General features: G+C 37.9%; 2 protein-coding genes and 1 long non-coding RNA gene across 6 annotated transcripts in view; 1 reads left to right on the top strand and 2 right to left on the bottom strand.

Annotated features, from left to right (window-relative positions):
• Nucleotides 1–3,012: 3,012 nt before the first annotated feature.
• On the bottom strand, nt 3,013–13,603 carry LOC123956801 (angiotensin II receptor-associated protein). Of its 3 annotated transcripts, XM_046029235.1 has the most exons (6): nt 13,456–13,598; nt 12,365–12,399; nt 12,056–12,167; nt 10,457–10,664; nt 6,560–6,693; nt 3,013–5,983 (listed from the first exon to the last, which is right to left on the bottom strand). In XM_046029235.1, the coding sequence occupies exons 1-5, from the start codon at nt 13,480–13,482 to the stop codon at nt 6,569–6,571; spliced, it is 507 nt and encodes a 168-aa protein (XP_045885191.1). In that variant the 5' UTR covers nt 13,483–13,598; the 3' UTR covers nt 3,013–5,983; nt 6,560–6,568. The 3 variants fall into 3 exon arrangements, with proteins under 3 accessions (XP_045885191.1, XP_045885190.1, XP_045885192.1); XM_046029234.1 differs by having other exon boundaries at nt 3,013–6,693; nt 13,456–13,597; XM_046029236.1 differs by lacking the exons at nt 3,013–5,983; nt 6,560–6,693 and adding an exon at nt 7,620–8,249 and having other exon boundaries at nt 13,456–13,603.
• Nucleotides 13,604–14,984: 1,381 nt separating this feature from the next.
• Nucleotides 14,985–15,826, top strand: LOC123956984. The gene is made up of 3 exons (XR_006821688.1): nt 14,985–15,042; nt 15,381–15,471; nt 15,559–15,826. It is a non-coding gene; the product is annotated as an uncharacterized LOC123956984 (long non-coding RNA).
• A 2,171-nt stretch (nt 15,827–17,997) lies between these two features.
• draxina (dorsal inhibitory axon guidance protein a) overlaps nt 17,998–25,073 on the bottom strand; it is a 28,814-nt gene continuing 21,738 nt past the window's right edge. For both annotated transcript variants that reach the window (XM_046029378.1, XM_046029379.1), the window contains exons 4-7: nt 22,623–22,743; nt 21,540–21,632; nt 20,836–20,925; nt 17,998–19,225 (exon numbers count right to left, since the gene is read on the bottom strand). In XM_046029378.1, coding sequence (XP_045885334.1) covers nt 19,113–19,225; nt 20,836–20,925; nt 21,540–21,632; nt 22,623–22,743 — 417 coding nt within the window. In that variant the 3' untranslated portion in view covers nt 17,998–19,112. The remainder of the gene's footprint in view (nt 19,226–20,835; nt 20,926–21,539; nt 21,633–22,622; nt 22,744–25,073) is intronic.

The following is a 25,073-nucleotide window of genomic DNA, read 5'->3' as shown; positions in this document are numbered from 1 at the left end:
AACAAAGACCTAAAACGGAGAAGTTTAGAAATGTTGCCGACCCAGTTTTGCGTTTCAAAACTCCGGAAGGCGTTTTAGTGAAGACGGCCCAAAACGGAGCACCTAGAAACGATGACGCAGCCACTCTCGCTCGGCTCTCTGTTTGGGTCTTATAAGTCATGCTAAGCTGAAACACGATGCTACTGACCGGGTTTTTGACATGTAGGGAAGCCCTAAGCGGCCATCCATTCATATTTTTATTTTACTCCGTTTTCACGTGATAACGAGATAATTATCTCATGATGTCGAGATAACAACTGTTGTTTTCTCGTGATAACGGGATAATTTTCTCGTGATCTCGAGATAACAAACCAGCTAAATACAGGGGTTGGCAGGTGCGTTTCTTTACGATGTCCTGTCAATTTGATGAGTTACCATTTAGCTCAGTTTGTAGAGTGCAGGACTTGCATCCCAGGGATTGCAGATTTGACCCCCCTGCAAAGTTTTTTTATTCTTCTTTTGTGTGTTTTTTAATCATTCTCTTCAACAAATCACATATTTCCTGAAGGCTATTTCAAAGGTTCTGAAATAGTCATCAGGAAATGTGTAGTTAAATGGATTCCCTGAATGAGAAGCAGATGAATTTCCTTTGCCTGGGAATGATGGGGAAATGAAAAGTCCATAGGTTGATGAATGTGGACCAATCGACAGCACACACTCCAGCATTTGATTAATTGTGAGCATGTGAATCAGTCATCTTCATAACAACTTTGTTGAAGAGGAATATGAAAAAAAATATTTAAATTGGTCTTCTATGAGGATCAAACTCACAATCTCAATCCTACTAGTCATGTACCTTACTTACTGAGCTAACCACCTTGAAATTACCATTAAGAACTGTTCTTGCCAACCCCTGCGTTAAACTACTGTTTTGTTATCTCAAGATCACAAGAAAATTAGCTCGTTATCACGGGAAAACAACATTTGTTTTCTCAAGATCATGAGATAATTATTAGTAAAATAAAGATATGAATCGATGGCCGCTTAGGGCTTCCGTAGACATGGTATTTTTATAAAAATATTATGTACTGTGCAAATAACACTTATCTGCCTACAGTTGTACTGTGCAAGTCGCCGTATTTACTTTGCAACGACTCCCAGTCTGTTTTCCCGCCGCCACACTCCTGTGTTACGTTCAGTAACAATCCCAGCTCCTTATTGTTGTATTTATTTTTTCTTTTGCCAAATCTTCTGCAACTAGGAAGAGACCATCTGCTTCTTGTTTACACTGGCACACGCGTGCCCCGTGTACCTGAACGGCCAATAGATGTGCGTTTTCAGTTGTTTTAATGTAGATGGAGATCAACTCCAAAACGCAGCTAAAATGCTGGTGTGGACGGAGATCATATTCGTTTAAATTCTCCGTTTGTAAACTAAAACAGTGTAGTGTGGATATGGCCTTAGCCTCCTTACAGGAACACACCCCAGGAGACAAAAAGCAGCTTGTTTTTTTAACAGTGTTTATTTAATTTTCAGCATATAAAACCAATCACTGACATGCCTTGTGGCGAGGAATTTGTTTACCCCCTTCCGTGCTGACTACCATGGTATGGAGGGTGATTGGAATCAATTTTGATGCCGTTATCGCCAGTGACAGATGCACAAGGCCGAAGTGTGAAAAGGTCAAGGGTTGAGGGTGCGCTGCCTGGGGACTAGAGATGCTTGAGGCATAAAAATGTCATCCCTGAATCAATTTCACATGTGAACAGTGGTTTAATCTCTGAGGGCTTTTAAGACTGTTTCTTGTTGTTTTGTTAGCCACAGAGTAGCAGGCAGCAGGTGCAGGTTAAGTAATATTGTCTAAGTAATATTTAAGATTTATGGAGACTATAGCTCCATCCCTTTCTTTAATGAGATCTTCACACTTCGAAGATCTGTGCACCTAAACTCAATTAGAGACATGTAAGTCAAAGCACGTCAATATTCTTTATCACTCACTGCCCCTATGCTGTATAATTAACCCAGGAGTCATAGCCATTGGTTTTTCATTTGACCCCAGCAGCTCTGAGGGTCATATTTTTAGTCCCATCTTCTTGGCCTACTTCTGGAAGTGTGTCAGAAACAGGCTATTTGCATTTTTCTTTATATTTGTTTATTTAAAAGCATTTTAGCATGCAAAGATATTTTAGTCTGGGCTCAGTCCCGAAAGTCCAGTGTACTGAGCTCTTGTTTTCTGAGAATCAAGAAAGAAAACAGACGATTGGTGAAATGGGACTAAGAAAAATAGCAAAAATATAAAAGAAACAAAGAAAAATGAGAAAAAAGGTATATGTAAAATATAGTCTGTTGAAAAAAAATGGTTATTTTGTTTTGTTGTTTCAATCGTTATTTACCTTTCTATTCATATGTGCAGTGGATTTTCTATTTTAAAATTATAATAGAGTAAACATTGTTATTTTTATTGTCATATATTTTATCAGGAATAAACAACACAGATACCTTTTCCAAAATCTGCTGGCCAATTTGATTTAAGAAATATTGGTCACTTCAAGATGCTGTAAATAAGTCGTTTCTTATTGTGTTGGAAGTCTACAGGCCTGAAGCCTACAAATGCTTTCTTTGAAAACCTCTCTGGGGATTGTCACTAATGCAATAACAGAGCTGACAAATTGAGTTCCTTTTATTGCATCGACCAACAATGGCAGCGTGCTAGCTTGTCCTTGACACAGAATCACAGGTGTGAGCCTGAGGATGTGTCAAACCTGCATGCATGCAAGACTCAGGAGAGGCAGCCCAGCAGCTCCTTATTAATCAACAGCTTGTTGGGCTGCTGGCCATACCTCCCCCTACATCTTCACCTCCTCTTTTCTTCTCTCTCTCCTCCTTCACCCTCACCATCCTCATCATCACAGCCTCCCATTCTGGTCAGGAGCTCAGCAGAAATGAACCATTAACACAGGTTACTCATTAATTAACATCTCTCCCTGATGCTTTCACAAAAAGTAAAGAAAGAAAGCACAACAGGATTCAGTGGAAATTGGATTCCTTCATTTTATGGACAGCTATTGACTGACATACAGTATAACCAACATATTGTAGATGTGAATACATCAGTGCAAACTGGCTCTGTAGCCTCTGAATTATTTCTCTTTTTTTTGGTTGGGAATTCTGCTGCGTTAACTTTCAATGAAACTCATGAGAAAGTTAGAATATATCTTCATTCCTAAGAGTGACGTGTCAGCTGGATAATTCAGGACTTGGTCAACAATATTTGTGTTGGTTTGTTTATCCAAACATGTTTTGGTGCTTCTATTGAGCACTAGTTTACAAAACATCTGATTAATACAGGTAAAGTAACTAGGTAATCCTAATGGTCCAAATAGTATTTTCATTTCCTAGTAGGTTTCCTGAATAACAATATGTAATCTGGTGCCAATTATAGGGAAGTAGTAATAGTAATTGAGAATGTTTTTCACATTTTTTTCCATTGATTTCATGCTGAGCTGATCTGCTGTGTACTGTCAAAAAGACTATTCTAAGTTATGCAATAAATTATTTGGAATTAATTCATTTTAATTATTAAATAACATATTTAATAGAAGAGTACCATTTTAATATGGTCTCTATTTTTTTCCCATATTTAGCACCGCATTACATAGTTCTTTCAGGAGACTTACTGGGAAGGTATTAGGAAATTGTTCTGAAATTATGAACCCTTACAATGAACCATAAAATTGAACTGCAAGGTTACTTAGTAAAAATAAGTTTTGGATGTAGGCTAGACAACATTAATATGCACTTACTATAATGATAAAAGTACTTTTTTTTTTTTTTAAATTACTGCTGAGATAGATGTGTAACTTTTTATAAGGCCACTTTTTGCGGCAGCTCTGGTGTTTTGGCTCCAGATGGACGGACACCAAAACGTGGTGTTTACTGCTCATATTTAGAAAGTACAAATAATTGGGCTGTACTGTGAGGTGCTGAACATGCAGCTGTTGTGGTTTGTGTAATGTTAGTATGTATTCATGTGTACAAGATTTCTTCTGTTGCTGCAGCAGTAATATAACTTCCATCCATGTTATATACAAACAAATTACTTCCCTCAAGGGCTCACGGCTCCACAGCCTACACACCTAACGACAATAGACCATTCAAACCAACCAGAGTTACTCCCGCTTCACGATAATGAAAGCCATCAGGGACAGAAACCTTGACTACAAGTTCATATTCTGTGTGTACTACTTCAATACTTGTACTGTAATTCACTCAAGAACACTTGTTTTCACCAGGGATATGGGTGAAATATGAAAATCAGGTGTTTTTACATCCCAGGTGCACACAGCATTATCACCATAATTAATCTTGTTGTATTTGCAATGCAAGAGGCAGCAGGCAGAAAATAAATCTTTCACCTTCATGTTTTTAGCATTTTTGTGTCATTTTAACTCAACGGCTGTTGTAGTGCATATTGTAGGCCTACTTAATGGTTGAATTACATTTTGACACATTTTGGCATTTATTGAAAAGACTGGATGTGGTATGGCTCTGGGAATATGCACAGTGAAGTGAAAAAAAAAGGGAAAAGCAGGAAGATATATGTGTGGTTTGGTTGGTTAAATATAAGCAGGGCAGTACAGAGATCTTGGAGAGGAGCTGGGGGAGAGTAAACAGAGGTGTGACATAGAAGAAGAAGAAATGCATGAGAGAAGAATAGACAGAGAAAAATCTGACAGGGGTCTCAAAATTCAAGTTGCTGTGCATACAGATGCAAACACTATGTTAATCCTCTGTGTACAGAGTTTATCTGTGTTATAAAACTTCATTCAACTAATGTTCTACTTTGTTCTTCTTTATTTTAAGAAGAAATAAAACAGACACTTGCCACATAAAATGTCCAATCAGAAACAACAACGAGCACTCTCATGTTGGGATACCAAAACAAAATATGACCAGTCATAAAAAGAACATTATGAAAAACCTGGCCCAAATTTGAAGCTGCAGTATTTTAATTTTTTTTAATTTTTTTTTTTTTTTTATAGATGCTTGTTGATTTTCTAAAGTTTATTTTCTAACGTCATAAAAAGTGCAACAAACTGCAGTTGCAATACAAGTGGATCATGTGGTAATGCAGTGTTGTAGTAAGGGGTTCTTAGGCTCACTAGCGTACAGTTGGATTAACTGAGTTAAGGTATAATTACATGAGATATGCAAATAAGCAAATATACATTAATATGCACTTATTATTATTACTTATTATGATCTGTATGACTCAAGAGCCTCCGGTACTACAGCAGTGACCGTTTCACAGTACCATTCCGTGACCGACATCCACATCTCCAGTCTGTCACATAGGTTATCATGATTTCAAAACAGGAACTCAAAGCTTGAAAAACTTTCAAAAGAGAACTGACTGTAAAAACATATCCAAATGATGCAACCGCTCAGTAAAATCAATCCTGCAGCCACAGTGTCCACCTTCCTAACTGCCATCAACATTATGTAATTTGCACACTAAAACTGAGAGTTGATGTTAAGGCAAATAAGCAAATTTAATGCTACAAATATTAAATGTAAACATTTCAAGGCTTAAAACTCTTCATTTAACTTTTGTGAATACAGTCTGTATACAGTAAAGACATATTCTAACAGATCAACAGCTATCACAGGCTGCACAGTATGTGGTCTGTAATTTACTGAAACAAGTTTACTTATGACAACTACATAAGAATAATACATTAAAATAGTTTTAAATAAGAAAATGTCGCTTTGCTTATGCACAGACTGATCATTACTTACTCATTACAAAAGTTTTTATGTTTTAATCTATTTTTCATTGTTACAGCATTAGACGTGATAATACTCCTAATACAGTCTTTGCATAGATCAACATCAAGATAAAAGAACAGTGCCTGTCTGTGTGCTGCACTGTACTATGAAGGCCTGTATGTTAATTTGGTCATCATGTCTTCAATTCAGTCAAAGGGTTTTACAGCTCTTGTTCCTGAAAACGACACGACAATGAACATTCATTTCAGTTCTCTTGTTTTAAAAACTGTCCAGCGTTGCAGTGCCATAAAGCAAGGACTAGTTGGAAAATAATAATTAAATACTGCACACAAGGAGAACATAATAATCTACAGATCACAAAGAGAAACGGACAAGATTCTTAATGTCTATAAGTGCCACATTTATAAAATTGACCCACTTGGAAAAAGTAAACTGACAAAAATGCTGCAGACACAACAGTTCCATTCAACACCTCTCTACCAAAAATAGGAAACAACAGTAACACAGCATGGAAGTGGTGGAGCAGTGTTTCCTCTGTATTCTTATTATTGTGCCAGGTTAGCAAAATACGTTACCACCTTTGAAGAAAAAAATTAATAGGTTTAATTATGCCATATTCCACTATAAAACCCTAACAGAGCTAATGATTTATCTTAATAAAAAGTATTCAATATGTTGCAATCTGAAGCAGGATTACTGTACAAAACACAGGAACCGATGTGGAAACGATTGTAAAAATTGCACCTAAACACTATAAAAAGTCAGAGGAAAGCACTGCATTGTTCACCACCTGGTTCTCTCAGTATGTGCGGACTCCTGGTTTGCTGTCCTGGGCCTGGTTGAAGGGATTCGCTGGGCTGGAAGATTCATTCTCCTGGTCAATGGACTGGTAGGCATCTCTGTTCCGTGATACAGAGGGGAAACCTGCAGAGACAAGCCAAAACATCATCAACACACACAACCTCTGCAATACAATTGTAATATTCATAATCATATCTGCTTAGAAACACTGCGACTAATCAAGGATCTTGCAATATACATATTTAAACGCAAGGAAGGAACCCTTAGAATGCTTTTACACAACTTTTTCTTGATATTTAAAGGTTCACACTCATTTCAAATTCATGACACAGTTGGGCTGATTTGTTATCCTGACTTGAGCATCTGGCCCCCTCTGGATAAATACTGGTTATACCGTTGGAAACTCAGGTCTTTGCCAACATACAGTAAAGCCCACATTTCCTCTGACGGACGCCGGATTGAGAAAACAGCAAATTACATTAAAAAAAAAAACCTTGCTGAGTTCTGAAATTCCTCTCATTTCATCACTCTCTTTTTACATCCACTACTGTCTGATTATCTCCTTGTTCTGTTCTGTGACTAATGGGAGAGAATTTGGCCAGAGAAACAGACCACCATCAGTGTTTTGAGAATGAGTCCTTAAAAAGCCTTTCTCGAATGAGCAGAATTTTCTGATATAAGTAATCCAGTTTACATTGAAAACCTGACTTGGTGCATCATATCAAATGTAAACATGTTTTATAATGGATTCTATGAAGGCACTGATACTCCATCTGAAAAGTCTGACAGGACTCCCTATGATGCTCAAAAACATACAGCCCTGACTCTGGCCAGAATACCAATGATGTGTTTTGGGAAGTTCAAACACTCTTACCTCTGCATGGCCCAGAGTCCTATTACTGTGACAAACATGCACATATCAATGCTAATCAAACAAGCCATTTACTTTCTTTGCAGAGGGTTTGGATGAGTTTTACTAATACTGTACAACTGGGATGTTTATTATTTTATTTTATTTTAAAGCATAAAAATACATTAGTAATCCTAAAATAAATACTTCATCATGTCGCTCATCAACAACCTTACTCTTTTTCACATTTCACATTCAGGTCACAATCATTGTCTATTATAAGTCAACATTATGTTGATTTTAATTAGGATGATTTAAGAATGTGCACCATCATGCAGCTCTGCTTTAAATATATGCAAACAGAATACACAAACAGAAATTAGGTGTCTGGAGAGTAAAATAATGAATAATACATTGATGCAAACTTGTAGATTCATATAACCCCATATAATACAATAGATATCAATACAATGATACTTTACTGACAAATACAGCTATTCAGGAAGGTATGGGAGGGTAATGAGGACTGACGGAGGTGGGAATAGACAGATGAAAGGATACATTAATATAAATAATTAAAAAGAGAAAGATGGACAATAGAACATCAACAAGCCAACAAGAGAGAAATACCAAGAAAATGAAATGTCTGTTTCTTTTTTGTCCTGCAGCCTGATTTGTAATCTTACTTCCTGTGTGCAAGAGGATGGAAGAGGATGATTGGAGAAGAGAAATGGTAAAAAGGAAGAAGCCTGGAATCAATATCGGCGGCCAATAAAGGCACTGTCAGCACTATCCGTAGTGCATCGACTGTCCACAGAGGTTTCCAAGTCTGAGAAGTCAAAGGTCAAGGCAGCGGGGAAGAGAAAAGACACAAGGCAAATAGTCAAATCATAACAGGAAACACAACAGACAACACGTAACCACAATCTAGCTGACAAGGGCGGATATTTCATGTCACTAATGGTGGGGACTCGGTCTCAATCCTACCTGGTACGCATGGTGCGAGAGGAGAGGGAGAGCCACTGACTGAGATTGCTCTGAGCGCCACGTATGGGAATACATTCGCAATTACAATATAATTACAATAATACCTTTGTATATTTCTCACTTTCCCTCTGATGGTCTGAATAAATCACTAGATTTGCTGTTAGTCGCTTTTCAGGAATAAAATTGCTGAAGGTCTTATAAAAGGTAGACAGTGAACCAAACCACCGTGAAGTTAACATTACTATGGAAGGAAGTAAACTAGTTAGCTGGGCATGCCAAAATATTTCGTATACCAACTATGGCTCTTATTATATCTCCATACACACTGCTTCAGCATGTGGAGAAATCCAAAGCCTGACCGTCCTCAAAGTTCAGGGGAGTTGTTTAGCAAGTGTTTAATTTAAGGTGTGATCGCTCAGTCCTACAGCCTTGTATTAAGCAATGTATAAATAAAACTAAATATACAAAACCAGAGTGATTTAAACCAGCATAAGAGGGCTGCCAATCAAAAATGAGGTATACCTGAATCAACAATTTACTCACATGCACCCGATTGCCTGGTTCCCAGAGTGCTTGGTGCAGCAGGGAACCAGGCTGATGGCAGCTATGCAATCATGCAGCAATTAAAATACAAATTGTCTGAAATTAACATTAGCTACATTCATCAGTCACTATGCAGCCAATCACAGTCTAATAGATATACCTGCTGTGTGTATGTGGTGTTAAAGTAAAACCACAGAGAGACAGTCAAATCAGGTGAAGTATTTTTGTTACATTGTTGGTTACAATGTAGGAAACATTTCATTACTTTCCCCAATGTGCAGTGTAATAAATTACTATTTTAGCTAGTAAAAATTACAGTTTATATCACATTACACACCCAACTCTTGCTTTATGTTCATCCTTTTTTTATGTTCTATTTATGAAGGCAAACACTGAGCGAGTGTAAGAAAAGCTCACTACCCCTACATGAACCATTCTCATTACTATCATCAAATTCCCACACTACAAATGATGAATAAAACCACTTTTGGTTAATGCATATAGATTAAGCCATGAGAAACATCCAGCAGGCATAACAACTCAGTGGGATTTCTGATGGAAAAGCTCTCAGCAGTGCAAGTCCTAAAATCAATGGCCACACACGATTAATCAAAGACCACACATTGAGTGGGCTATCTCCTGACCAGTCAATGAAGTGTACTTATTTGTTTGCCTACAAGGAGAAAGTTATATACTCAACAGCCAATAACATCACAAAATCTCTATTTCTGTGGATAAACATGCTGCTCTGGCACATCAATCCTGTGCTATTTTTCTATCATGGCAGACATTTTCCAGCCCGTATGGGATTAATATGGTCCTGCATGCAGTGTAAATTGGTGGCCAGGATGACATACAAATGTTGTAAACAACTCGTGAACTTCAGAAATAATTTCCTTGAGCAGTCGAACTGCAGCCCAGATATTTTGCTGCATTTGAAATGTCTTGTGACTGTAACTAATTCATTTGACTCTGGAATCATCTGCAAGTGGTTTAGCACAGAGTCATCCCTGTTGTGCTGCACTTGGCAGGCCTTTCATGACAAAATGCATAAAACAACATAGGGAGGATCTCAAAGCGCCCCTGGACACATGCATCACACTGTACCTCCAGCTTTGGTCACACTCAGGGCTGGTGGGGAGTAGGAAACCTCAGATATTATAGATTGTTTATCACTGGTTCTGAAATTTCACATTTCCCAGACTGTGCACTTACTTAATAATGAAACCTTGTTATTTTATGTGTCATCTGCTTCCCAAAAGGGAATCAAATTCACTTACTTGATTTTCTATGTATAAATATCCAGTATGCTGGAAGATATCATCAGCTTCTGCTGTAAGAATCAATTTTTTGAAATTCCTGTTCCTGCTTTATCAGAGCTAGAAATCTGTGCAGCACCCACTCTTCTTCATAATCAGCCTTGTGGTCACATATGATCACTTCCACGATTCAAGTCTACAAACTCAAACTCAGTCTAACATACTTGACTCATCTTATAACACTTACCAAAGTTAACGTTATAATCTCCTCCACGTTCACGGTACATTTGGTAGACGAAGAAGCAGGACACAGGTTTAAGCAGCAGGCTGAGGATGGCCATTCCTGCGCTGAAGCGATACAAGTCCCTTCTGGTAGTTGTTAATTCAATTTGCGGGTAATAGATCCCAAAATGGATAATGTCGGTCAAAATTGTCACAACCATCCCGATCAGAAACTACAGAAAAAGAACAAAGAGAAAGGCATCTTAATGGAAAGAGATGGTGTGTCAGTATGGAAAGTGCTTCCATGCTGTGAAGTGCCAACATATCTATGTAATTATGCCAAAGAAAGATGAGGAAAGATTCCTTACAACAAAATAAAGTCATTCCAATTATGAGAAAAGAGCTTTCTGAGGGTAAATGTCTCTACTGCGTTATAAATACATATTTTGGGATGACAAATAATTCACCAAAAGCAAGAAATGTGTGTTAAATATGTGAAAAAAGATACATTGAAATTACTTGGAGTTAATTAAATAAAAAACTAGGTTACATAATGAGCGCACAAGGAAGGAGGACCATCTCCCAAAACTTATGCAATTGAGGTAGGGGTTGATTTGACTTTGAATATGAGTATGCATCATGAACCACAAAGAAATATGTGCATTAATTCTTCTTTCAACTTTCTTTTTCCATTTGGCCAGCTCAGTCTTTCCTGAGGGACCCTGGCTGTGAGCAACAGTGACACTGGACATTAGAGTATACAAGGTAAAAGGCTCAGAATCCATAGCTGTCAAAAGTGTCATTGAAAAAGGCACTGGACAGCTATTTTTTTTTCTTACATTGCCTCATTGACTGATATGTCTAGTTCTTGACTATGTAAATAGGACTAATTTGCCAAGAATTGTAGGGAAATAACCCCCCACCTAATTAAAAAACATGGCTGATGGCTGAGCAACTGTGTCAAACCGCTCAGCTCCCTTCACACCCCCAGCCTTCAGGAGGAATTAAAATTACAAGGCAGAAGCATAGTAAGGACTTCCCATACTTCCATGGTTCAGGGAGAAGGGAAAAAGTCTGAAGAGGTCAAGCAACACTTGGTGGTATACATTATTGTCATTCAGGCTCAGGACAACTTCTTTGGACAATCTAAAACAACTAAATGACAGGTTACTGCGCTCTCTAAAAACTCTTCTTATTGCCTATTCCAAAACACTTTTAGCTTTTGTGTAATTTGGCGCCACTGGTCAGCAGCTGCACTACTTGTTAGCATAGAAACATGAGTCGTGGTTCAGAGTTAGGGTAAGGTGGCTAAGTTTTTAGGCTTAAAATATATATGTCTTTATTTTTGTGAAACTGTCTAATTTAAATACACAATTAAGACTGGCCTAACACTACCGCCCCTGGTGCTGTAAACTGATGACCATGAAAAGCCACAGCTACTGCACGCTGTGCTGAATTAAGGGAAGGCTATCTTTCTCAAAAGGGACACTCACAGATTGTCCTAGATTCCACAGACAAATAGGTTAGCACGGATATGCATTGCTGTGCCTATAGATAGACTCCTGTATGTGTCACATGATATTAAGATTGCAGCCTGCGTGAAGGAATAAAGGCAAAGACTCACCATAAGCACAGCATCAATCGAGTCCCTCTGTGCAATGGCCCAGACCCCAACGGCTAAAACGCTGAAGTTCCCCCAAGCAAAGGAGAGGGGCAGCCACGCAACCATACATCCCCTACAGCAAACATACAATTCACACAAGACACAAGTCACATTTGAAGAATTATGTTTGATTATGCAAGTATGGGAATTGGGAGTTGAAGAGGTTCAAGATTTCGAGACAGTCTCTGTGTGGATATGCTTTTGTGTGTGTGCCAGAGGAGGAGAAAAATTCCTCAGGTATGTGGCAAAAAAAACTGTGCTCACACTCACCATGTCGTAAGCAGCCAGTGCACCAGTACTATGGCCTATGATGGAGAAAGAAAGATGAGTGTTAAAAGGAAATATAGGATTGTTAACTTAAAGTTAAACCATATTTATTCCTTTCCCTATGGACACACTTCAGTCTACAGCTGGAACGATTAGTCACTCTACAGAAAATGAAATGAAAACAATTTGGAAAATCGATCAATCACTTATGAACTAAAAACTCCAAACATTCAGTGGATCCAACTTCTCTACGGTGAGGATTTTTTGTTTTTATCTGTTTTATATCAGCAAATCTCTTTTGAGGACATTTGAAGGTGTCACCTTGGACTCCGGGAAACTGTCATGGACATTTTTCACAATTTTCTAATTTACAGCCCAAACAATTAATTAATTAGAAAAAAAAATGATTAATACTGAAAATAATCATAAGATGCAGACCTGGGTGAATCTATGTAAGCTCACATGCGAAACAAAGCAAGAAACTACAGAACTGAACGTTAAACATGTGATCAATTTGCATCCGGCATGAAATGTGAAACTGCATCAGGATGATTGATATCATGGCTCCACAAATTGCACAAATGCATCAGTTCACTTATGTATGTTCCTCACAGAAAGGTTACTGCCATATCATTTCCTGCCAAAATTTTAAACACAACAAGTGGAGACATCAGAAATGACTGACTGATTGTTATTTGGTTCAACTTCTTATATGCAGTAGCAAAGCTGTATACATATAAATCTTGTTAACATCTCCTACAATGAACAGATTAATCACTATGTTTGTGTTTCTGTCATCCAATAATGTTATTTAGTCTGTCCATGAGCCTGTTGCTCATCACTGAAAACATAACTTTTAAGTCTATGATATGAAATGCAGTTAAACATATTTTTGGAGGCTACATCTGCTAAATAACTTAACACGGTGATCTGTGTCTGAGACAGGGTTGCCACACAGAGGAATTACCAATGAGAACTGAGCAACACAGTGGACATTAACACATGATTTAACACCAGTCTTTGTTAAACACTTTACAAAGGCAGGCTACCACACACAATTTCAACATGACAATCAAGTAAAACAGCAAACTCACCTTTAGATTTATGGCAGGGATTTCCATAACAGGCTGTTTGGTCAAAGCAGCTCTTGTACTTGTTGTGGGGGCTACATGAAAGAATACCAAGGTTTTGTCTTACACAAACTTCTCTCCCAAACTCCTCCTCCCTTCAGCTCAGCCTGCAAACATAAACCATGTGACAGCAGCCTGACTGTTTCCCATGTGACTCCCTCCCGCCTCACCCCTACCTGCCCCTCCTACTGCTCTGCACTGGGCCTCAGTCGCCCAGGAAGGAAGAAACCACGAGTGTTAACAAAGTGGTCACAGTTTTATTTTACTTTTTTCCAGCTTTCAGTTAGAGTGGTGTCCTTCCATAACTGACACACTTATATAAATATATATATATTTATATAAGTGTATCAGTTGAACCAAATAACATCACATGCAACACATCATGCAATGATTTCAAAAGGTCCTGTTGTGACTGATGGAGGTTTTTGTTTTTGATACAAGGACGAATGTTTTAAAATCAATTAGATTAGAATCAATTAGATCAGATTAAAGCAACATTATGTCAGATTTTGTGTGATTTGGCGCCCCTCCCCTTTCAGAATGTAATTCACCGCTGTCATAAATAAGGATAGCTGTACACGTGCATTTGTTATGATTACATTTCTTATAACAAAACTAGCAAGTCGATAACTTCACTAACGTAGCCAAACCTCAAGCAAGTGCGACAACACAAGACATAGCAATAGTACTTACTAGTCCAACAACAAGACGGCCAGCTCGGTGTCTGTCTCACTGCCTTTTATTTCCTTAAGCTCTCAACAACACGGCAGCCTCTTGCTTGGTCGATCTCTTTTTTATCAATGTCCTCTTCGACCTCTTCACCTATGCCTTTAGCCAACATTATGTTGATAGAGCAGTAGTTCTCAAACTTTTTCACATCAAGGACCCCTAAACTGACACAAATTAGATCACGGACTCTCATTTGATAAGACTGTTGCTTTTGAATGTTTTAGTACAGAAATTTGATGAAACCCAAGACCCAAGTAGTCATACATTCTGTCATTGTGTTACTTATGGATGGAATTAGAAGGAAAAAAATGATTCTCCTTTTTGCTGGGGACCCCGGGGATCCCCCTCAAGGATCCACTTTGAGAAGCAATGCCATAAAGGCTCCTGAGCCCGATTACGTCGCCCATTCTCTATCACCTGTTATTTTGTAGTAGAAAAGTTACATAATGTTGCTCGGTCACTTGCCGTTACTATAAATCTTGAGTTAAAGAGGTGGTGCTCATTTTCAGGTTCAAAATCTCATTTAGGGGTACCACAACAGGTTTACATGGTTTAATTTTCAAAAAACACCATATTTTTGTCATACTGCACATTGCTGCAGCTCCTCTTTTCACTTGTGTGTTAAAGGCTTCGTTTTAGCTGTGGAGTGATACATCTTGTCTCTAAATGATCTTTGTTGGGAGCAGTTCCTAGTTAAGGACTACTAGCCAATCAGAAGCAGAGAAGGGTGGGTCAGTGCGAAGCTGGTAAACAGGGCTTCGGTTCAGCTGTATATCCCCTTACCAGCTTAGCAACATGGACAGTAGCAAGAGTTTCAGAGTGGTGAGTTATTAATCTGTAACAAAAGTATCTTTCATCCATAAAGTTATAAGCTAACTGAGCTCTGTCTCTACATCACAGTAACAACTTTAAATATATTGACTGCCTGGAGGGTAGCTAGTGTTTGGAAGAGAGAGGAGACTGTGAGCTGCAGCTCAGTGTTTTTCCACCTGTGTTTTTGAGGGCGTATCGGAGTAGCCGCTTGGCAAGCGTTATATGACATTTTGCTTTCATCCCTGTGACATCACAGTAGCCCTTGTGTTATTTCCAATGTCAAGATAAAAGTTGCACACACATACTTCTCATTCTACTTTCTCCTTTTGAAATATTGTCACTTCAAGGTTCTGTGACTGGCATCTGCCCTTCTCCCTACTGCTTGTCTGAAATGACGCCAGTCTCGGGATTTAAGCTCATTTAACCCTTGAACTCAAAGTAAGTCACTGTGGACGAGAGTGAATAAGTCTTAATGCTAAATGTCTGACTCAGTCTTTCGTGCTTCTGTCTACTTATACCTTAAAGGAGATGATCCATTGTATGCCTCAAGCATGGCAGATGGCCCCTGCACTCCCATATCCAGTGTGAACCCTGACCTCCTGCTGACCTCTGACCCCTGTGATAGAACATGACTCAAGATTTTTCCCTCTCATTTAAGGATTTCTGCTTTCAAACATTTCAGAGCCAAATGTAGCAGTCCTAATACTCCGTGCTAAATGTGTTTGTATGTAGATGTGGGTCAAAATGAGATTGCAGTGTGATAAATGTAGGACACATTATTTCATTTGAGCTGTAAGGCCTTTAACCATCAGAGGAACTGATGTAGTTACAAATAAATGATCCCTTTTACATCCTAACCTGCTGTGACAGACTCGACAAGTGAATGGCAGTGTGCAGAGTGCATATAGTGATGCTATAGCATTTCTGTGTGTGTTTATTTATTTTTCATGATTTATGGTCTGTTTCATTGTCTCTGAAGCTGTTTAGAGAGACTTCACATTTACCCTTAATTTTACTCATTTCACAAAGATTTTACTCATGTAAATTGTGCTCACTGTTGTACCCATGTCCTTTTGAGAGTCCCCTGATGTTGAAAAGTTGGGTTAAAATAGCAACTTTTGGTAATTACTTCAAGGAAGCCTAGGTAAGTGCCTTCGTGGTGTTGGTGACGCGAAGCTGCAGCTCTGCCGGGATGTGGCTGTGTGTAATCTATCACTTCGCTGGCTGCTGGCCAGGCCGTTCCACCAGAGCACCCTGTCAGAGGTAACTATTAAAAATACATCACTACTGCTTTTATTCTGTGGCCGTAAATCAGGATGGCACAATCACAGACCGACTGAGCTGGTGGTTAGGAAAGAAAAATGAGACTTACTTTCTTCATCAAATCAAATATTGATACAGATAGATTTTCAGAAGCCTTCTGTGTTTGGAACAGAGAGGTGCTGAATGTTATTGCTTGCACTTGCTTTAATGTGTCCTAAGCTTTGCATAAATGGTTCTGACACCATTCAGGTTAGTAGGGAGATAATGAGCTTCAAAGATTGCAGCATTCATTTTATCACTTGGAGATAGATGGCACCTTTGTATTGACTCAACAGTCCTCATTTTCAAGAAAAATATGTGTTTGGAAGATGTGACAAAATCTGTTTTAAGTGAGAAAATGGCATGTGGATCCTCATAAAACAAATGTCATGATTTTTATTCTTCATGAAGCATCCCTAAGAAGAATTTCTCTCTTTCTCAAAACTTTAACCACATTCTTGGAAAATGAAGGAAGGAAACAAGACAATAAACTTCTCTCTTTCTTCAAAACAGCTATTTACTCCAGTGCTGTGGTGTTTATCCGTTGTTAGCAGGTCCACCAAAGTTTTTTCCTCACTAAACTCCTCAGATGTTTAATTTAAATAATTGTTTGAAGCTAAAATCTGTCAAATTATCCATCCCATGTGGAGGTGATGGTTCAGTGGTGTAAAAGACCTCGGTTAGATTCCCACTGCAACATCAATCCACCTGAGCAAGGCACTGAACTCCTAGTTGCTCCAGAGGTGTGCGACCTCTAACACAATACATAGCAATTGTAACTCACTTTGAATGAAAGTGTCAGCTAAACGAGTACATGTAAATATTTCACAATAAAAGCAAAATAGAGAAAGTGAGAAGATGTACATAAATATATGTAGCAGAACTTTGTATCTTCTTGTTTCCAGCCTGATTTATCAATTCATGACCTCCAAGATTTCTCTTGTGAACCTCTGGAGATAAGGCCCGACTGCCCAGTTGGGAACCAATGAATTAAACAAACACACTGTATATAAAGTAGTTAAAACTAGCTCCACCTCAAGCTACACCAAGAAAATGCTGCTTTCACAATGATGGATCAGTATAAACAATCTACTAATGTAATATAAAAGAATATATCTGTGACTGGGGCAGGACAAGGACTTTCACATTTGATATTCTAAGTACATTTTGCTGATAATACTTACTTTAACTTACGTAGGGGATCTGTGAATACTTCCTCCACTACTGCTGTGTCCTTTGAGAATTCATGGGGCTGAGGCCCATCAGACACCTCAAACAAGACAAAAAGAAAAATTTGTTCTGTCCAATCCAACATCACAGTGCAGACTTCAGACTGCACACTGATGGACATCATGTTGGCCGAGGCTTTGCTACACCCGCTTGTAAAAAGGACAATGTAAAGCTACAGATTTCCTCCACACTGAAGACATGTCTTCATAAATGTGCATTTAGTAATAAAAGCTTTTGTGATATATTTATAACAATAGGATTATTTGTCTATATATGCAACCTATATGCAATATATTTTTTAATCTAACAACACAAAAACATCTGTGAAAATTCCTGTTGGTGGGACAAAAAAAGTACAAGCTAACACAAGCTAATGCCTGACATAGATTAAGGTCAGTGTTGCAAATATAGGCGGGTTTACACCACAACATGTTTATCCTAGCAAGTGTTTAATCATGAAAACAAAGACAGAAACACAATACACAGACAAACATGTGCTTAAGTACAGTATAAATAAAAACATATATTAAGACATGTAAAAAGAAGGTCAAACACGCATCTTTGTTTATCATTCTACTGTTAAGTACATTTGAAGAGAAATTATGTCAATTTAACAAAACGTTGTTGGCAATTCAAACATTCATATTTACAATACAGGACAGTAGACTGGGTTCAAATAGCATTTACAATTAATGTTTAGAAACAAAACATAGCAGAGAACTCATATAGAAACATGTCAAAGTCATTTTAGTATAATTTCTGTGAGTGACAGCTTTACAATTTGAATAAGCCTAAAGCAGTGAAAGCCTCCCATTGGGACTCCAAGCACAGTAATTCAATACTAAAAATTATTTGTAAACATTGTTTCACCCAGATTAGCAAGACAATCTCCAGAACCTTGAAGTGACAAATATTTCAGACAATAAGATGCAGGAAAAACTGTTGAGAGGGATTTCAAAAAGCATTTTCCTAAACTCACAAAGTGTGCTTTTGCTCCAAAACCAACAACAACCATAATTGAGTTTACATATTTAACTCAGAGATGTGTTTCCAGCTAAGTGAATCTTGTATACCAGTTTAAAAAAAACAAAAAAAAAACAAATAGTCTAAAAACTGATCATTGTGGACTGAGAGAGTTTTGAAAAGCCCCTCCTTGTGTTTTAACAACATGTACATGTGCTTCTGTGGTGATACTGGAGTGACCAAAACTGAATTAAGACTAATGGATGGATTTTAACTGAACTAAACAAGTGCTTAAAGATGGTGATTTGCTGGATTGGAAGGTGTGGCTCATCACACAATGCAACATTAAAACAGAATATCCAGTTACGTCACCTGTTATTTTGTTTTACCTGACCAGATGTTGACATCTGGATGCTTTACACTGTGGAGTTGATTTGAAAAACCAGCAAGCTGTCACCTTTCAGCACTTAGTCTGTTAGCAGTGTAATGTGATGTCTTGGCTGTACTATCTACTCTGTGAAGGGCTCATTTTTCCTGCTCCTACTCCTTCAAGCTCCTCCATCTTGGCCTCCACCTCCTCTTCCTCAGATAGTGATGAAGCCTCCTTGGTCACTGCTGACTGACTCTGGTATAACGCAGCGACCCTTCCTCCTGGTCACACGCCGCTTCCGGTGGAATTTAGCATAACAACGAAATCCTGAAAGGTCATAAATACCCTGTTATCTGAATAGATTAAACAGATATGTGTGGATGTGTTGTGAGATACATACATAGCTAAATCTGCAGTGCTATAGAATCTAAGAATGTAAAAATGAACATTATGAAACCCATGAAAGGCAATTAGACCATTTTATTTTAATGACAACTGACCTTGGAGTGATATCTGCCTCTAAAGCACATACAGATAACAATCTATCAAATTAACATTTCCAAACATAAAATGTAATTATTAACACTGAGACATTTTCTGTTTGCCACTAAGTCAGTCTGCCCAATAATTTTAGGGACCTCTACCCACTACTAGTCAAAGGCTTTTAAAATCATAATTATAAACAGTGACACTTGGGGAAATAACTTAATAAATACTGTAAAACTTAAATTAAATACAAATAAATACAGGTCTTTTTGAGACCTTACTTTACTTTTTTTGAATGTATAAAACCTCTTGAAGCCATCAGGACACCTGTTTGAGCTATAGTTTTAATCTGTTTAGAGCGTGCAAATATTTAAACTTTTGTCAATATGGACATGCTACACATCATTAGATCAGTTCGATTCTCCACAGTTCAATCACTTAGGTCATTTTATAGAAACAATGAGCACCAATATATTATTCATTCAGATTTACCGGCATGGTAAAGGAATTAACGGCCTGACCCATCTAGACACCTTTCCCAAAGACAGGATTAAAAAAAGAAATAAAAGCTTGGGCTATTAATTTCAGTTTTACAGTATATATATGCTTAAAAAAGTATTGTTTTAAATAATATTTAGGAGTAATCTATTGAAAGATATTGTAATATTTAGGAGGATCTATTGACAGAAATGCAATATAATATACATAACTATGTTTTCAGACCTTACATAATAAACCGTTATGTTTTTATTACCTTAGAATGAGATATTTCTATCTGCATACACCGCATCTACAGTAGCCCAAATGGACAAACTGCTCTACAGAGCGCATTTCATCACTACGTCGAATACGTAAGAAGAAGAAGAAGAAGAAGTTGTCTGGTTTGTTAGAAGTAAGAAGAGAAGTGAAATTTGGACAAATGGAGGACCACACATATTATTTAGCACAAGAGCCGACAGAGCATGTCGGCGACCGTAGCTTCTCCTACGCTAAGAGATGGGTGAGTGGTGACTGAGGCATTGGTTGCAATTTGCAACCCTCACCACTAGATGCCACTAAAACTTACACACTGAACCTTTGAAGTGAAAGTTCACCTTTTGGGATGTATGCTTATTCACTGGTTGAGAGTTATTAGAGAGTTGTTAGATCAGATTTACAGTGGGTTATTATTATGTGCCGGACTATCTCTTGGTTGGGACCAGTAACTTCATGGACTTCATGGCAACTCTGCTGGTTGCCTGGCAACTAATCAGACTGTTAGCTTGCTGTAGCTTCATGTTCAACTGAGAAATTTGGGTGTGGTTTCCATCTTTTCATCTAACTCTGTCAGAAAGCAATTAAGCCTGTTTCCCAAAACGTCAAACTATTTCTTTAAGCAGTCACCCATGTCTTGTGTGATACTCTACTGTTAATATCGTGTAGTACATTTTTACCACACTCTCCTTACTTACCTTCCTCACACATACAGTCATCGTAGCATTTGTTGTTGAGGCCTCGGTTGTGAGGTTTACACTCATGTTGTCTCAGGTCACAACAAGAACCTTTAACATAAAGCGCACATTACATTCAACATCCAAACACGGGATACCGCCATGTAGAAGATTCATATGAAACAATGAAAAAGAAAATGACTTAAAGTTATACAAGTGATAATTTCTACAAGAAATGGCATGCTCCTAATCATCTTAAAGGCCCTGGAAACTAATTTACTCAGTCAGCATCTTACTATGAGCATTTAATCAAAATGTAATGATAGTTGTTGGATTGTTTGTTTATATGGTCAGATACTGTCAATCAAATCTAATCAAACTATGCCCACAAGGTCCTGATGAAGCAAATCAGCGAAATTCTATGTAAGGATGTTTTTCTCTGAGCTTTAGCTTTTGAAAGCCTCTAAATCATAAAGAAGATTACAAACCCAAAGGACAATATGCACTGTTACACTTAAATTCTGGCATGTTTAGGTATGAAAAACTTGTCTGTCCACACCTGAGGAAAATTTGTCTCTTGTTTTCCTTTGGTATAAACAAAACATTACTGATTTCACATCATATGATTTCTGTTGTTTGTAAGAAAAATAGTTGAGCAAATTTTGACTTTTGCATTTTGGAGCATCACCGAGTTGTATTGTGGTCCATGTATGATGCAGACTGACCTGGGAGACAGTCCAGGTGGTGGTCACATGGCTCGATGGCATCAGTGTCTACAGTCAGATTTCCACTGCTGAGGTTCTTACTCCGCCTTTTGTCTGCAGTAGAGAAAGGAAATAAACAATTTGCTCCTAAAGTCAACCGATCAATATATAGACTCAACCAAACAGATTGATTGATTGTCAAATGTTCTGTCAATTCATACATCACAATTTCAACATAGTTCAGATATGAGTTATCTATTATCTCCAAGATGTAAAATATAATTAATTTTTAATATTTTCATTTAATTGAAATGGAGAGTAATTAAAATATTGCCTCATCCAAAAGTCATTTTGATCAAACTGTTTTTTTGGGAAGTCCAGACGTCTTTTGCTACATAGCTTCATAGAAAGTGACATTAATGTGCTAATAAAAAGCCTAATGAATTTAAACACTCACAGTTGCACTTGAATTAGTTTAGATAGTCACAATCTGTGTTTGGATTAAATAAAATGTCACTAATGTAGTTTTTAAACAACACTTGTGTAACTCTAAAGATGGCAGTTGGCGGTCTGTAAACTTTGTTTTCAGACTGAAATCTCAAAAACTACTGTATGGATAGTCATAAAATTTTGTACAGACATTTATTGTCCCCCAGTGGTTGAATCCTACTGACATTGATGATCTCCTGATATCTTAAAAACTACAAATTGCCATGGAATTAGCTAGAGATATTCAAAGACCCTAGAGGATAAATTCTAATTACAACGGAGATCCCCTAACATTTCTTCTAGCACTACCAGCAGGTCAAAGTTTTCACTTATTCAGTGAAAAATATCAACTACTATTGGATAGATGGTCACCAAAATTTGCATAGTCATTGTTGGTGCTCAGAGGATGTATCCATATGACTTTGGTGATCCCTTGACTTTTCCTCAAGCATGAGGTTTACATTGTTAGACTCTTAGTCGTGTTCATTTAAATATACAGTAATAAAATAGGTTGATGCATAGTATTAAGGATCATTTCAGTTTGGTTTGGATTATTTCCACCAAACCTGTTCTCAAATCACAACCTTTAAAAACCCATCATTCACAATTACTAACCTTTCTTCCTGGAAGACGGCCAAGTGTCCACAGGTTTCATGTCTTCATAGTCTGTCCAATCAAAGAGCGCCATGTCCAATGTTGGCATCACTTCTCCTTGTCCTTCTCCTCTTCCATGCCTCTGAAAAAGGAAACATAAATTGAAGTAACACCTTTCATTTTATAACTGTTATTTAATCTACATTTCAGTGGGAACATTTGCATACCGGCTTAAGCTAGTTCTGAGGTGCAGCGCACCTGGTAGAGCATGCGCCCCATGTACAAGGCTGAGACCTTATTGCAGTGGCCTGGGGTTTTCCACCCTGCTGCCCTTTGCTACAAGTCATCCCCTCTCTCTCCCCCCCATTTCCAAACGCTATCCACTATCTTGTCTCGCTCAGTAAAGGCACAAAAAATCCCTTAAAAATATATTTAACAAAACATCTCACATTCTGTAAAAGACACTGACATGCAGATCTGTAAACACCTGATCCCATCAGCATTCAGTTTCAGCATGATGTGTAAGGTCTACCTCCACAGTAATATTTGAAATATCTTGTTTATTTACGTATTCAAATGCAGTTGTGATCAGAATATGAAGTTGTCATTTAAAACCTAATCCTAAATTTGGCACAATCCAGCAATCAAACTGCTTTAGAGAATACACTGGAGAGAGCAATTGTGTCTCCTCAGATGAATGTTCAGTTACTGCAATTAAACCACTTCAGCAGTAGATGATGATGACTATGGTTTAATTTGTTAAAATCAGCATTGCAGGTAAACACATTCAGGGAGTTCATAGTCAAAACACATTAGACTCGTGTTGTGACAAGCAGCAGTAATGCTTCATTGATTCATAAAATGTTCTCACCGAGACAACAGAGATAGCAGAAGTGCTTTAAAAAACAATCGATTGGGAACAGAGAACATGACTGCCCACATTCTGAAATGCAAATATACATTGCAGGATTTCTATAATACATATACAATAAACACATTGAAACATACAGTTCATTACACACAACCATAGGCTTTACTGCGTGCCACTGAGGACAGCAGGCAACTAATGCAGTTTAAGATGTTTAAATATATGAAAGTCAACCACTGATCCAACTGAACCAACCGGGCCCGCAGGTTATTTGTGCCCACTAGCATTGGATTTCTTAACAAACAGTGAAATAATAAAACAGTGCTGAATCTGTTTTATTTTTTTTGTTGGGGAGCTGCACCTTAGTATAATCTGCAGAGCACTCGAGAGATGTTATTGTTGGTAATGCAGTTGTCTGGGTGTTGGTTTGTTGTTGGTCTGATGTTTGCTGTATGACACACTATGAATTTCAGAAAGGACTAATAAATATATATCTATCTATCTATTTGATTTTGGTAGAAACATCATAGCATTTTTAGGAAAATGTATTTTTAAAAGCAATTTCTTACTTTACTCTCTTACCTTCCTTTAAAAGTAAGTAGTTTACAAAGTTTCCTGAGTATTTTGCCTAAGTAGTCTGCCTTGTTTTCCTGAGCTGCCACTTATTTGATCAAACTTTTGTGAAGTTGAGGCAACTAACAGTACTTGATTAAGGTTAATGAAAGATCTTTGTCATGGTTGAAAGAAACCAACATTGACTGTTAATAGGATACAGGATGCAAGCTGCTGCCAGCCACTTTTGTCTGGAGCCACAGACTGTGAAATGTGAACAAAAGAAATGTCAACGCCTTATTCTAAGAAATCTAGAACTACTGAAGACATTTTTCTCTTTTGAGAACACACACCTTCCATTGTGGAAAATCTTTGACCTTTTCTTCTCAGACAAACCTTTGGCCAAAATGTTAGCACAGCACACTAGATTTCACATCATCAGAAGGTCAGATTGTCAAAAACTTTGCTGAGTATATTCATGTTCCCAAGGGGTAAACCCTTTTAATTTCACTGATACCACAGCCTTTACTCTTACCCCCGACTCACACAGAAGGCATGTGCGCCGCGTTAAGCAAGGATTATACTTTCCGCCTCTGTGAGTATGGGAGGGGCCTCTATGGTCCGCGTGATGAAAAAAACGTCATCAGAGGGCATCAGTTCTTTGCGGAAGTCCACGTGCCTCCTGTCAGTGCCGAATCCGTACCACCAGCAAGATCCATCTTGACCAATAAAATTGAGGAAGGGGGTTTATCGGTAATTGACTTCTCGCTTTTCAATGAAATATTAAAAATTAACTGGTTTAAAAGATTTTTGAAAAATCCAAACAGTTTGTGGAACATTGTTCCAAACTTTATTTTTGAAAAACTTGGTAAAATCACATTCTTGCTTCAGTGCCCATACTCCATCAACAGACTGCCAGTCAAACTGTCAAATTTCCATAAACAGGCTCTAACCTGTTGGTCACTTTTATACAAACACAATTTCTCCCCTCACAAATGTTTTATCTGGAACAACAGGAACATCATACATAGAAACAAGACTCTCTTTATACA

The sequence above is a fragment of the Micropterus dolomieu genome, linkage group LG18, assembly GCF_021292245.1.
Source record: "Micropterus dolomieu isolate WLL.071019.BEF.003 ecotype Adirondacks linkage group LG18, ASM2129224v1, whole genome shotgun sequence".
Lineage (NCBI taxonomy): Eukaryota > Metazoa > Chordata > Actinopteri > Centrarchiformes > Centrarchidae > Micropterus > Micropterus dolomieu.
The sequence above is the reverse complement of the archived record's forward strand: the minus strand, read 5'-3'. Positions and strand labels throughout refer to the sequence as shown.

What these genes read in the sequence shown, in the direction of transcription:
- LOC123956801 (XM_046029235.1), bottom strand. Translation starts at nt 13,482, where the DNA reads ATGGAAATCCCTGCCATAAATCTAAAG. An exon ending in TCCCTGCCATAAATCTAAAG is followed by an intron (nt 12,400 to 13,455) that starts GTGAGTTTGCTG and finishes TCTCCATCATAG; the next exon opens with GCCATAGTACTGGTGCACTG. An exon ending in AGATTATAACGTTAACTTTG is followed by an intron (nt 6,694 to 10,456) that starts GTAAGTGTTATA and finishes TTGTCTCTGCAG; the next exon opens with GTTTCCCCTCTGTATCACGG.